General features: G+C 48.5%; 1 protein-coding gene across 1 annotated transcript in view; it reads right to left on the bottom strand.

The window, feature by feature from the left end:
* Positions 1–3,839: 3,839 nt before the first annotated feature.
* Positions 3,840–14,694, bottom strand: part of LOC123771994 (uncharacterized) — a 21,783-nt gene continuing 10,928 nt past the window's right edge. Inside the window, exon 5 of the mRNA XM_069337505.1 lies at positions 3,840–4,698. Within this exon, the coding sequence (XP_069193606.1) occupies positions 3,840–4,698 (859 nt within the window). The remainder of the gene's footprint in view (positions 4,699–14,694) is intronic.

The following is a 14,694-nucleotide window of genomic DNA, read 5'->3' on the forward strand; positions in this document are numbered from 1 at the left end:
TTCCTGGACTCACATCCCTGGACACCTACACACCACTGACCACTCCCGGATAGCAAGGGGAGATACCAGAGGGCCAGGAATGAGTACATCAGAGTGAGGAGGGAAGCAGAGAGACAGTATGAAAATGACATAGCGATTAAAGCCAAGACCCAACCAAAACTGCTCCACAGCCACATCAGGAGGAAAACAACAGTGAAGGAACAAGTGATGAAACTGTGTAAAGGGGAGAACAGGTACACAGAGAATGACAAGGAGGTGCGTGAAGAACTCAGCAAGAGATTCCAGGAGGTCTTCACAATAGAACAAGGAGAAGTCCCTGTAATGAGAGAGGAGGAGGCAAACCAAGCAACCTTGGAGGAATTTGAGCTTACCAGTGATGAGTTCAAAAGGTGTCTGCTGGAGCTGGATGTGACAAAGGCTGTTGGGCCTGACAGAATATCACCATGGATACTAAAAGATGGTGCAGAAGCACATAGTGTGCCACTCTCTATGGTGTATAACAGGTCACTGGAAACAGGAGACCTACCGGAAAGCTGGAAAACAGCTAATGTAGTCCCAATATACAAAAAGGGTGTCAAGCAAGAAGCACTGAACTACAGTCCAGTTTCCCTAACTTGTATACCATGCAAGGTGATGGAGAAGATCGTGAGGAAAAGGCTCGTAAAACATCTGGAGAGAAGGAGCTTTGTAACACACCACCAGTATGGGTTCAGGGATTGTAAATCGTGTCTCACAGGCTTAATAGAATTTTATGACCAGGCGACAAAAATTAGGCAAGAAAGAGAAGGGTGGACAGACTACATTTTCTTAGACTGTCAGAAAGCCTTTGATGTGGTACTCCTTAAGAGGCTGTTACAAAAGTTTATCTACAAAAGGTGGAGCAACAGGCAGGAGTAAAAAGTAAAGGGCTCCAGTGGATAAGGGAGTATCTATGCCACAGGAAACAGCGAGTAACGGTGAGGGGTGAGGCATCAGAGTGGCGAGATGTCACCAGCGGAGTCCCACAGGACTCTGTACTTGGACCCATCCTGTTTCTAATATATATAAACGACTTTCCAGGAGGCCGAACGCAAGATACCATCTGGGAGGTGAAATCCTGCAAGAGTCATTTAGAAAGATCTGGAGGTTGACATCACACCGAACCTGTCCCCAGAGGCCCACCCCAAAACGATATCATCAGCGGCAAATGCTAGATTTGCCAACATAAGAACTGCCTCTAGAAACTTGTGTAAGGAATCATTCAGAACCTCGTATACGACTTATGTCACATCAGTCCTGGAGTATGCAGCTCCAGCCTGGATTCCATACCTATTTAAACACAATTCAAAGTTAGAGACGGTTCATAGGTATGCCAGCAGACTAGTATCCAAACTGAGAGGCATGAGTTATGAGGATTGGCTTCGGGAGCTAAACCTCACATCCTTAGAAGACAGAGGAGTCAGGGGAGACATGACCACCACCTACAAAATTCTCGGGGGATTTGACAGGGGTTGACACATACAAACTATTTAGCACGGGTGGAACACGAACAAGGGGACACAGGTGGAAACTTAGTACCCACATGAGCTACAGACACATTAAAAATATTTTTTTCAGTGTGAGAGTAATTAACGCATTAGGCAATGATGTGGTGGAGGCTGACTCCATACACAGTTTCATATGTAGATATGATAGAGCCCAGTAGGCTCAGGAACCTGTACACCAGTTGATTGACAGTTGAGAGGCGGGACCAAAGAGCCAGAGCTCAACCCCCGCAAGCACAACTAGGTGAGTACATCCCTGGATACTCACACATCCCTGGACACTCACACATGGCTGGACACACACACATCCCTGGACACTCACACATCCCTGGACACTCACACATCCCTGGACACTCACACATCCCTGGACACACACACATCCCTGGACACTCACACATCCCTGGACACTCACACATCGCTGGACACTCACACATCCCTGGACACTCACACATCCCTGGATACTCACACATCCCTGGACACTCACACATCGCTGGACACTCACACATCCCTGGACACTCACACATCCCTGGACACTCACACATCCCTGGACACTCACACATCCCTGGACACTCACACATCCCTGGACACACACATCCCTGGACACACACACATCCCTGGACACTCACACATCGCTGGACACACACACATCCCTGGACACTCACACATCGCTGGACACTCACACATCCCTGGACACTCACACATCCCTGGACACACACACATCCCTGGACACTCACACATCGCTGGACACTCACACATCCCTGGACACTCACACATCCCTGGACACTCACACATCGCTGGACACTCACACATCCCTGGACACTCACACATCCCTGGACACTCACACATCCCTGGACACTCACACATCGCTGGACACTCACACATCCCTGGACACTCACACATCCCTGGACACTCACACATCCCTGGACACTCACACATCCCTGGACACTCACACATCCCTGGACACTCACACATCCCTGGACACTCACACATCCCTGGACACTCACACATCCCTGGACACACACACATCCCTGGACACTCACACATCGCTGGACACTCACACATCCCTGGACACTCACACATCCCTGGACACTCACACATCCCTGGACACTCACACATCCCTGGACACTCATACATCCCTGGACACTCACACATCCCTGGACACACACACATCCCTGGACACTCACACATCCCTGGACACTCACACATCGCTGGACACTCACACATCCCTGGACACTCACACATCCCTGGACACACACACATCCCTGGACACTCAAGCTCTCCTCACTTAGCTAGTCTGAAATCAAACTTAGTTTCAAATTCTGTTATGTTCCGTGAACAACTTTAAATTCCTCTTAGTCTACCTAACTTCAAGTTACCTTCAGATTCCTGAGAGACACATTTCGAAACCTTTTCCTTCTCTCAGACGAAATCAAGTTTGAAACATTATTATGTCTATCTAAGAGGAATTCAAGTTTGATAAATTATCTCTTGTCTGAGAGGAATTTGTCTGACACATTATCCCTATCTGAGAGGAATTCAAGTTTGAAACATTATCTCTCTGAACGGAAGTCAAGTTTGAAACATTATGTCTCTCTGAACGGAAGTCAAGTTTGAAACATTATGTCTCTCTGAACGGAAGTCAAGTTTGAAACATTATCTCTCTGAACGGAAGTCAAGTTTGAAACATTATCTCTCTGAACGGAAGTCAAGTTTGAAACATTATCTCTCTGAACGGAAGTCAAGTTTGAAACATTATCTCTCTGAACGGAAGTCAAGTTTGAAACATTATGTCTGTTTCAGAGAAATTCAAATTTGACACATTATCTCTCTCTGAACGGAAGTCAAGTTTGAAGCAGTAAGTCAACTTTGACTACACCACCGTGTAGAATTGTAGAATTACCAGTTTTATTTTCTTCAGAGGGTTTCAAGGGGAGAAAATCCCATATAAATATTACAAATATTCTGTAGAAAATTTTCACAATAGGCTTCCAAAGAGCAGTATTCAGAGATCAGGATATGGCAACACCAGCTGATGGACAGTGGTGTTGAATTTTGAAATTTAGATTTAGACATGAATTTTTAGATTTAGATTTAGACATGAATTTTTAGATTTAGTTTTTTGTGTGTTTATTTTTTAAGAGGGAAAGGGAATTATCAGGGGAAAGCGACAAGTCATTACGACTATATATCACTTGGATGGGATAAGGATTTGGGATGGGGGGGGGGTTAAGGTTATAGATATCCTTATCTATAGGTTAAGGTTATTTATATGGAGCTTAATAATAGATAATAATAGATAACCCCTGTTATCTATTATTAAGATATACTGTACCAGAAATACAACAAATTAAATGTAATTAAAATATAGGAATTAGTTGATGCCATCAGGAAACGATTCTGATGAATGACACTGTTCGGAATTATATTGCTCGGTAGAACACTGTTCGGAATTATATTGCTCGGTAGGACACCGTTCGGAATTATATTGCTCGGTAGAACACCGTTCGGAATTATATTGCTCGGTAGAACACTGTTCGGAATTATATTGCTCGGTAGGACACCGTTCGGAATTATATTGCTCGGTAGAACACCGTTCGGAATTATATTGCTCGGTAGAACACCGTTCGGAATTATATTGCTCGGTAGAACACTGTTCGGAATTATATTGCTCGGTAGGACACCGTTCGGAATTATATTGCTCGGTAGAACACCGTTCGGAATTATATTGCTCGGTAGGACACCGTTCGGAATTATATTGCTCGGTAGGACACCTTTCGGAATTATATTGCTCGGTAGAACACCGTTCGGAATTATATTGCTCGGTAGGACACCGTTCGGAATTATATTGCTCGGTAGAACACCGTTCGGAATTATATTGCTCGGTAGGACACCGTTCGGAATTATATTGCCCGGTAGAACACCGACCGGGATAATACTGCCCGGTAGAACACCGCCCAGGATAATACTGCCCGGTAGAACACCACCCGGGATAATACTGCCCGGTAGAACACCGCCCAGGATAATACTGCCCGGTAGAACACCGCCCAGGATAATACTGCCCGGTAGAACACCACCCAGGATAATACTGCCCGGTAGAACACCGCCCAGGATAATACTGCCCGGTAGAACACCGCCCAGGATAATACTGCCCGGTAGAACACCGCCCAGGATAATACTGCCCGGTAGAACACCAACAGGGATAATACTGCCCGGTAGAACACCGCCCGGGATAATACTGCCCGGTAGAACACCGCCCAGGATAATACTGCCCGGTAGAACACCACCCGGGATAATACTGCCAGGTAGAACACCGCCCGGGATAATACTGCCCGGTAGAACACCGCCCAGGATAATACTGCCAGGTAGAAAACCGCCCGGGATAATACTGCCGGTAGAACACCACCCGGGATAATACTGCCCGGTAGAACACCACCCTGGATAATACTGCCCGGTAGAACACCACCCGGGATAATACTGCCAGGTAGAACACCGCCCGGGATAATACTGCCCGGTAGAACACCGCCCGGGATAATACTGCCCGGTAGAACACCGCCCAGGATAATACTGCCAGGTAGAACACTACCCGGGATAATTCTTCTATGTAGAACACCGCCCTTTATAATACTGCCCGGTAGAACACCGCCCAGGATAATACTGCCAGGTAGAACACCGACCGGGATAATACTGCCCGGTAGAACACCGCCCGGGATAATACTGCCCGGTAGAACACCGACCGGGATAATACTGCCCGGTAGAACACCGCCCTGGATAATACTGCCCGGTAGAACACCACCCGGGATAATACTGCCCGGTAGAACACCGACCGGGATAATACTGCCCGGTAGAACACCGCCCAGGATAATACTGCCAGGTAGAACACCGACCGGGATAATACTGCCCGGTAGAACACCGCCCGGGATAATACTGCCCGGTAGAACACCGCCCGGGATAATACTGCCCGGTAGAACACCACCCGGGATAATACTGCCCGGTAGAACACCGCCCGGGATAATACTGCCCGGTAGAACACCGACCGGGATAATACTGCCCGGTAGAACACCGCCCTGGATAATACTGCCCGGTAGAACACCACCCGGGATAATACTGCCCGGTAGAACACCGACCGGGATAATACTGCCCGGTAGAACACCGCCCGGGATAATACTGCCCGGTAGAACACCACCCGGGATAATACTGCCCGGTAGAACACCACCCGGGATAATACTGCCCGGTAGAACACCGCCCGGGATAATACTGCCCGGTAGAACACCACCCGGGATAATACTGCCCGGTAGAACACCGACCGGGATAATACTGCCCGGTAGAACACCGCCCGGGATAATACTGCCCGGTAGAACACCGCCCGGGATAAAACTGCCCGGTAGAACACCGACCAAGCAGATATGAGCTCTAATGCTCAGCGTGATATCGGCGAATTATTATCCTTCACTCAAGATAACCAAGATAACCAAGAATCAAGATAAATCGTCATCCCTGAAGAGGATAACTACTTATGAAAGGCATTGAGATCTCTTATTTTTCCTCCCTTCTGCCCTCCCTCCCCCCCCCCCCAGAGCAGAACTACCCTTGCAAAACACATAATCATCCTATTGAATTAGTATCATAATTGTAATTTGAAAAAAATCTAAGTTGGCATAAATTTTTATACCTTGCTATTGAGAGTTGACATGTTTCTTGTATACAAGAGTGTAAACAATTGCAAACTTACCTGAATGCTTCAAAATGACAGTGGGGCTTCAATCTATTGTCTTGGGACACTCGTTGCTTTGCTTGGTCTAAACACGTGTTTTGTTTGGTCTTAACACGTGTTTTGTTTGGTCTTAGCACGTGTTTCGTTTGGTCTTAGCACGTGTTTCGTTTGGTCTTAGCACGTGTTTCGTTTAAACAAGAAAGTCTACAAAAATCTCTGACACTTCAAAATGGCGACAGATCTCCAAAAACAGGGGGAGAAATCCTGTACCAGTGGTTTATTGACTGGAAAATCTCCTTTACACCGATTGGAGTTCTAGTTGAGGTGCTAAATCCCAGCTTGGGGTGTGGAGGGGTGAGGCGGAGTGTGCACGCGCGCTCACAACGTGCTGACGACTGCTATGATGCACGTGGTGAGCTTCTCCTACCACCCCCAGCATCTCTCACACACCCCTGCCAGGCGCGCCTCCACCATGGGTTCCTTACTTCTATTTTCCGTCTGCAGTTTGTTCATGTTCTTGGAGTTGTAGGATAAATGTTCTGTTAATTGATAGGGTCTAAATGTGTACTAAAGATGGCATTTAGTGCAGTTTAGTAAGAGTCTGAGACGAGACGTTAGATGACAGTGAAAAATCACCTGTCATATGATTACCTCAAAGGCGGAGAAAGTGTCGTACGGCACTCTTGCTTTCTTTTACAATGTCAACAAACACCTTCTTCGCATCAGCACAGAAATTGAACGAATAAAAAGCTTTACTACATAGACGGAGCTCTTGAGAATGTGTTGAGATGTACTAGAGATGACGTGAACATGGCTCAGTTGACCATCTATGACGCAGCCATGGACCAAGGTTGCTGATAATGACACAGTAATGGCAGTACGAGCAATCAGCAGATCTTCCCTCCTCCTCGCCGCCCCGGGGCCTGTGACCAGCAGAAGATCCATCAAGTATTTATGTGTCCACTTACGAAACCTGTGCATCTTTGCTCACTCATGGCGCCTTTGAGTTTGTCCAACAGTTTATGAGCTCCGAGGCACTGTGCGGGTGTGTATAATAATAATAATCTTGGGTTGTGACGTTTCCAGGCTCATAAACTGTTTAATATATACAGACTTGAGCCTACATGATGGAGGAAAGATGTACGGGTTCCGCAAGACACGTAAATATTTGGTGATACCTGCATCTGGTCCCCTCTCAACACCTTACTGCTGTCTTGATAACTCTCATCCTCTTCCTGTCGACTCCTTCGGCCTTCTATTAAGACAGGCAAGAGTGCAAATTCATGATTTGCACTCTTGATTGATTTGTTCATTTGATACATCACGTTAGTGTGATTTCTGTGTGTAATGTGTAAAGTTCAACGCTGTCTTTGCCTCTGTAAAGTGCTGTTGTTTACATAGGCACATAAGAGATATACAAAGGAGTTTTCAGTACTTCAGGTGTAATTGGGTGCCTGTGATGGGCTTTTCACACCCAGGTATGTTATCTTGAGGTTATCTTGAGATGATTTCGGGGCTTAGTGTCCCCGCGGCCCGGTCCTCGACCAGGCCTCCACCCCCAGGAAACAGCCCGTGACAGTTGACTAACTCCCGGGTACCTATTTACTGCAAGGTAACAGGGGCATCAGGGTGAAAGAAACTCTGCCCATTGTTTCTCGCCAGCGCCCGGGATCGAACCCGGGACCACAGGATCATGCGTCCAGTGTTCTGTCCGCTCAGCCACCGGCTCCTTAGAACAAGATAGAACAAGGTTTTACAATATAGAGAACATTTGGTAATTGTCCAGCCCGTCCTCCTAAGATTTCCCAACGTCAAGAAACTGGCGCACTTAAAGAGTCCTCTCCTAACCTGCCAGAGGACCCAAAACAGAAAACGGGACAGTGTGTCAATTTCGCCAGCCGCTGCCATTTTCTAGTACGATAATTTTTGGCTTTAGGTAAAATATACGTCAAAATGCGACGTGCTGTTAGGAGGCCGGGTTGGAATATCTACAGGTCTGGGGGGGGGGGGGTAGGACATGAATTAAACGTCTAAGAATGTGTGGAACATAAAGAGATTAGTGCCAGTGTATGGTGGTGTGTGTGTGTGAGGGGTGTGTATGTGTATGGTTGTGTATGTGTGAGGGTGAGTATGGTTGTGTATGTTTGAGTGTGTGTGTACTCACCTATTTGTACCAGCAGGAAAGAGTTGGTTGTGTAATGCTATGACTCCTGGCCTACTTTTCTATCTTACCTGCTTTCACAGTTATGAATGGTGTTAGCCTCTATAACCTGCTCCTTTAGGTCATTCCATTTACTCACTCTCCTTAAGCTAAATTTCTAACATCTCTGTGACACATCTGAGTCTCAAGCTTCCATCCGTGCCCCCTTGTACTATTGTTATTCATTGTAAACATTTCCTCTGTTTCCACCTTGTCACTCCCTCTAAATATTTTATACGTCTCTATCATGTTCCCCTTCTCCCTCCTCCTTTCTATCTTCGTCAGGTTTAGTTCCTTCAGTCTGTCTTCGTACCTCATCCCTCGCAGCTCTGGGACGAGTCTCGTTGCAAACTTCTGCACCTTTTCGAGCTTCCTTGTGTGTTTTTTTAGATGGGGGCTCCAGGATGGGTCGGCATACTCTAAGACTGGCCTCACATAGGTGGTATACAGTGATCTAAAAGCCTCCTTAGTCAAGTTTCTGAAGGATGTTCTGACTTTTGCGTATGAGTATGTGGCTGACGTTATTCTGTTTATATGAGCCTCTGGAGTTAGGTTTGGTGTTATGTCCACTCACAAGTCCTTTTCTCTAGACGTTATAGGGAGGTAGTTTCCCTTCATCCTGTATGGGTCTTTCGGTCTCCAGGCTCCTGATTTTATTTCATAACCTTACACTTGCTGGTGTTGAACTCTAGCAGTCATTTCTCGGACCATCTCTGCAACCTGTTCCAGTCATCCTGGAGAATCTTACAATCCTCATCTGTCTCAACCCTCCTCATTAGTCTTGCATCATCTGCAAACATTGACATGTAAGACTCAACTCCTGCAGTCAAGTTGTTTACATAAATGAGGAATAGTATGGGAGCCAGGAGTGACCCTTGAGGCACCCCGCTTGTTACTCTACGCCAGTCAGACTCCTCGCCCCTCACTCTCACTCTCTGACACCTGTCTGTCAGGTAATTCCTTACCCATGATAGTGCGGTTCTGTCTACTCCCGTCTGCCTCTCAAGTTGGTATAGTAACCTCCGGTGGGGTACTGTATCAAAGGCTTTTTGGCAGTCCAGAAATATGCAATCTGCCCATTCTTCTCTGTCTTGCCTAATTTGTGTGTGTGTCTGTATTGTATATTTATGAGATTCCGTATGATAGTGTATGTGAGGATGGCTTTTTTGGGTGTATATTTGTGTGTGTGAGGGTATGTGTGTATGTACTCACCTAGTTGAATACATACATACACACACACACACACACACACACACACACACACACACACACACACACACACACACACACACACACACACACAGGTAGGTGTGTGTGTGTGTGTGTGTGTGTGCGTGTGTACTAACCTAGTTGTGCTTGCGGGGGTTAAGGTCTGCCTCTTTGGTCTCGCCTCTCAACTATAAATCAACTCAGTCAACTGGTGTACAGGTTCCTGAGCCTATTGGGCTCTATCATATCTACATTTGAAACTGTGTATGGAGTCAGCCTCCACCACATCACTACCTAATACATTCCATTTGTTAACCACTCTGACACTGAAAAAGTTCTTTCTAATGTCACTGTGGCTCATTTGGACACTCAGCTTCCACCTGTGTGTGAGTGTTTGTGTGTGTGTGTGTGTGTGTTTGTGTGTGTGTGAGTGTTTGTGTGTGTGAGGGCGTGTGCATAAGGGTGTATGTGTTGGGTGTGCGTGAAGGTAGGAATGATAGGATGTGAGCATGAGAGTGTATATGAGAGCATGTGTATGATAGTGTATGTGAAGTATGAGAATAAATGTGAGGATATACAGGTATACCACTGGAGACGAGTATATTTTACCTAATATACTTACGAGGACAGGTTACGCACACTGAATTTACATATACTAATTCAGAACAAACCTTGAGAAGACATAATTGAGACATATAAGATACTCCAACTCATCCCCCTTTTTAAAGATTGCTTAAATAGTACTTTTTGTAACTTTTTGGTAAAATCCCGTGCGTAGGTTCGAGCCCTCATCACGCCCCCTGTGGGTTTATTCATGGTATGGTTACTAAGAACAATAGTGGGAGAGACCAATGGCGGCGTCTTGAAGTGCAAGAGTATCAGAAGATACTCGTGTCTTGTACGTGTGAAAGATGAATGAAATGAAGTTAATGATGATGAAATAGACGAAATAATGGACACTAGAGAGTAGCCTCATTAATATATATACGCAAGAGTCGGCCACAGAGAAGATGCTTCTTGCCCGAAAAGCACAATTAGGTAAGATGAATTAGGTGAGCACAGAAAGTTAAGTTTAAGCCTAGAAAGAACAAGTAGATAAATACAATTGCATACATACATACATACATACATACATACATACATACATACATACACTCATATATATACATACATACACTCATATATATACATACATACATACACTCATATATACATACATACACACACTCATTTATACATGCATACACTCATACATGCATACACTCATACATACATACACTCATACATACATACACTCATACATACATACATACGTAACGCTCGCGTGAGCATTTTATGTGTATTTAAGGAATTTATGCTTATAATCGTGAGTGCGTGTGTGTGCGTGCAGTTGAGTCCACTAGGAGAACATTGGTCACTCCTAGCACTAGGAGAACACTGACCACTCCTAGCACTAGGAGAACACTGGTCACTCCTAGCACTAGGAGAACACCGGCCACTCCTAGCACTAGGAGAACACCGGCCACTCCTAGCACTAGGAGAACACTGGCCACTCCTAGCGCTAGGAGAACACCGGCCACTCCTAGCACTAGGAGAACACCGGCCACTCCTAGCACTAGGAGAACACCGGCCACTCCTAGCACTAGGAGAACACTGGCCACTCCTAGCGCTAGGAGAACACCGGCCACTCCTAGCACTAGGAGAACACCGGCCACTCCTAGCACTAGGAGAACACCGGCCACTCCTAGCACTAGGAGAACACTGGCCACTCCTAGCACTAGGAGAACACCGGCCACTCCTAGCACTAGGAGAACACTGGCCACTCCTAGCGCTAGGAGAACACCGGCCACTCCTAGCACTAGGAGAACACCGGCCACTCCTAGCACTAGGAGAACACCGGCCACTCCTAGCACTAGGAGAACACCGGCCACTCCTAGCACTAGGAGAACACCGGCCACTCCTAGCACTAGGAGAACACCGGCCACTCCTAGCACTAGGGCCACACCCACCATCAAGGACTCTCCCCAACACCCATTGACGCTGAGAGTGAGAGTGGCACTGAGAGTGAGAGTGACGCCGAAAATGAGAGTGACGCAGAGTTAGAGTGACGCAGAGAGTGGGAGTGAAGAAGAGTGAAGACGCAAGGATTATGGAAGACATAGGAGGTGGCGTCAACAAAGAATAAAACCCACGTTTCAAAGAATCACGAGAGAGAGAGAGAGAGAGAGAGAGAGAGAGAGAGAGAGAGAGAGAGAGAGTAACTACGGTATACAATACAGAGGAGGGGAGAGGATGCGTCAGATGTTGCCAAGACAACGAGGGCTGCACAGTACGGTGCTGAGCATGGCGTGTGAGTACTTGAGCATCTGAAGCGTAAACTGTTACAAGGGCACAGTTACCACAGTGCTTCCACACTCCGTGGTGTCATGTGTCGTGTGTGCAGGCGGCAGGTGGGGTAGGGCTGAGGTGGGGTAGGGCTGAAGTAGGGGAGGGCTGGGGTGGGGGAGGGCTGAGGTGAGGTAAGGCTGAGGTGGGGGAGGGCTGAGGTGGGGGAGGGCTGAGGTGGGGTAGGGCTGAGGTGGGGGAGGGCTGAGGTGGGGTAGGGCTGAGGTGGGGGAGGGCTGAGGTGGGGGAGGGCTGAGGTGGGGGAGGGCTGAGGTGGGGGAGGGCTGAGGTGGGGTAGGGCTGAGGTGGGGTAGGGCTGAGGTGGGGGAGGGCTGAGGTGGGGTAGGGCTGAGGTGGGGTAGGGCTGAGGTGGGGGAGGGCTGAGGTGGGGGAGGGCTGAGGTGGGGGAGGGCTGAGGTGGGGGAGGGCTGAGGTGGGGGAGGGCTGAGGTGGGGTAGGGCTGAGGTGGGGGAGGGCTGAGGTGGGGGAGGGCTGAGGTGGGGGAGGGCTGAGGTGGGGTAGGGCTGAGGTGGGGGAGGGCTGAGGTGGGGTAGGACTGAGGCGGGGTAGGGCTGAGGCGGGGTAGGGCTGAGGCGGGGGAGGGCTGAGGCGGGGGAGGACTGAGGTGGGGTAGGGCTGAGGTGGGGTAGGGCTGAGGTGGGGGAGGGCTGAGGTATGGGAGGGCTGAGGTGGGGGAGGGCTGAGGTGGGGTAAGGCTGAGGTGGGGGAGGGCTGAGGTGGGGTAGGGCTGAGGTGGGGTAGGGCTGAGGTGGGGTAGGGCTGAGGTGGGGTAGGGCTGAGGTGGGGGAGGGCTGAGGTATGGGAGGGCTGAGGTGGGGGAGGGCTGAGGTGGGGTAGGGCTGAGGTGGGGTAGGGCTGAGGTGGGGTAGGGCTGAGGTGGGGGAGGGCTGAGGTGGGGGAGGGCTGAGGTGGGGTAGGGCTGAGGTGAGGTAGGGCTGAGGTGGGGTTATTGTTGTGGGAGGCAAAGGCGCGGTCGTAAGTCATATTCCATTTCACGACCAAAGATCACATTCGCTCCCCAAAATCTACCAGTTACGGGTTATTCATGCCCGTGCAACGTCTTGGGTGGCTTAATCTTCATCAATCAGTCGGTCGTAAGATGTGGGGGGGGGTGGATGCTGTGAGCTTACGGGAGAGATCAAGACCTATGATAAACGCTGAGAGAGGATGCTGGAAACTAATTATAGTTGGGGCTTCAGAATCTATCTTCAGAATCTTGAAGGTTGACGAAGGCGGCTGAATATAGCAATATGTGAAGGCCTATTGACCTTCACATATTGCTTGCCTTTCCATTGGAGACTTTCAGCGCCGTGGAGAGGGGGGACCTGCTGCCTGGGTAACAGCTTCACCCCCGAATCAACCTACCCTGGCTTTGCGCCCTGGTGAGACCACTCCAGACCAGGCCGACACCAGAGCGCAACTCCATAGTCTCCTGAGACTGATGGATGCCTACTACTACTATTAGCCAATGGGGAGAATACCTGAATCATGTAACGTCAGGCTGTTAGAGAGTTATCTACGAGTTATAACACAAGGTAATGACTAGTACAGAGCACTATGCATGACTCCATAACATTTGAGAGTGAGATGAGGACACAAGAGCTGGGATATGAGGACGGGGTGAATGAACGATGACCAACCACTTGGACCATTGGGGATCGAACGCCGACCCTGAAGGCAGAAGTAATCAAGTCCCCTCCACACGAGGGTGAATCAGGGAATGATCTAGTACTAAAAGTATTCCCGCTGTGTTGACCGAGGCAGCTCAAGCAGCCAAGATGTTAGTTGAAAATTATTGTTTTGCTGATTGTGTAAAAGCAATTTTTTTTTAAGTATGATTCCAGATCGCTCCATAACGGCCCCATAGAATAAATCTCTCTCCTCTTGAGAGTGATCGTATGCCATGCGGGGTTACCCAGGACCCAGGTTCGATACCCGTTCTGCTCCAAAGATTTTTTGGGAGATATATAATGTTATGACGATTTTCTTGAGTAATCTCTTGTTCGTTAGTGGCCATCTTGGGAAATGAATTTCAAGAACAAAAAAGTGTTTATAAAGAATAGGTCACAATAGCCTGGATGAAACAAATAACTGAGCCCACACGTATATAATGAGATCTACGACGTTTCGGTCCGTCCTGGACCCTTATGTGACGACGTTCCGGTCCGTCCTGGACCCTTATGTGACGACGTTTCGGTCCGTCCTGGACCCTTATGTGACGACGTTCCGGTCCGTCCTGGACCCTTATGTGACGACGTTCCGGTCCGTCCTGGACCCTTATGTGACGACGTTTCGGTCCGTCCTGGACCCTTATGTGACGACGTTCCGGTCCGTCCTGGACCCTCATGTGACGACGTTCCGGTCCGTCCTGGACCCTTATGTGACGACGTTCCGGTCCGTCCTGGACCCTTATGTGACGACGTTTCGGTCCGTCCTGGACCCTTATGTGACGACGTTCCGGTCCGTCCTGGACCCTCATGTGACGACGTTCCGGTCCGTCCTGGACCCTTATGTGACGACGTTCCGGTCCGTCCTGGTCCCTTATGTGACGACGTTCCGGTCCGTCCTGGACGCTTATGTGGCGACGTTCCGGTCCGTCCTGGACCCTTATGTGACGACGTTCCGGTCCGTCCTGGACCCTTATG

Source organism: Procambarus clarkii, chromosome 38, assembly GCF_040958095.1.
Source record: "Procambarus clarkii isolate CNS0578487 chromosome 38, FALCON_Pclarkii_2.0, whole genome shotgun sequence".
NCBI lineage: Eukaryota > Metazoa > Arthropoda > Malacostraca > Decapoda > Cambaridae > Procambarus > Procambarus clarkii.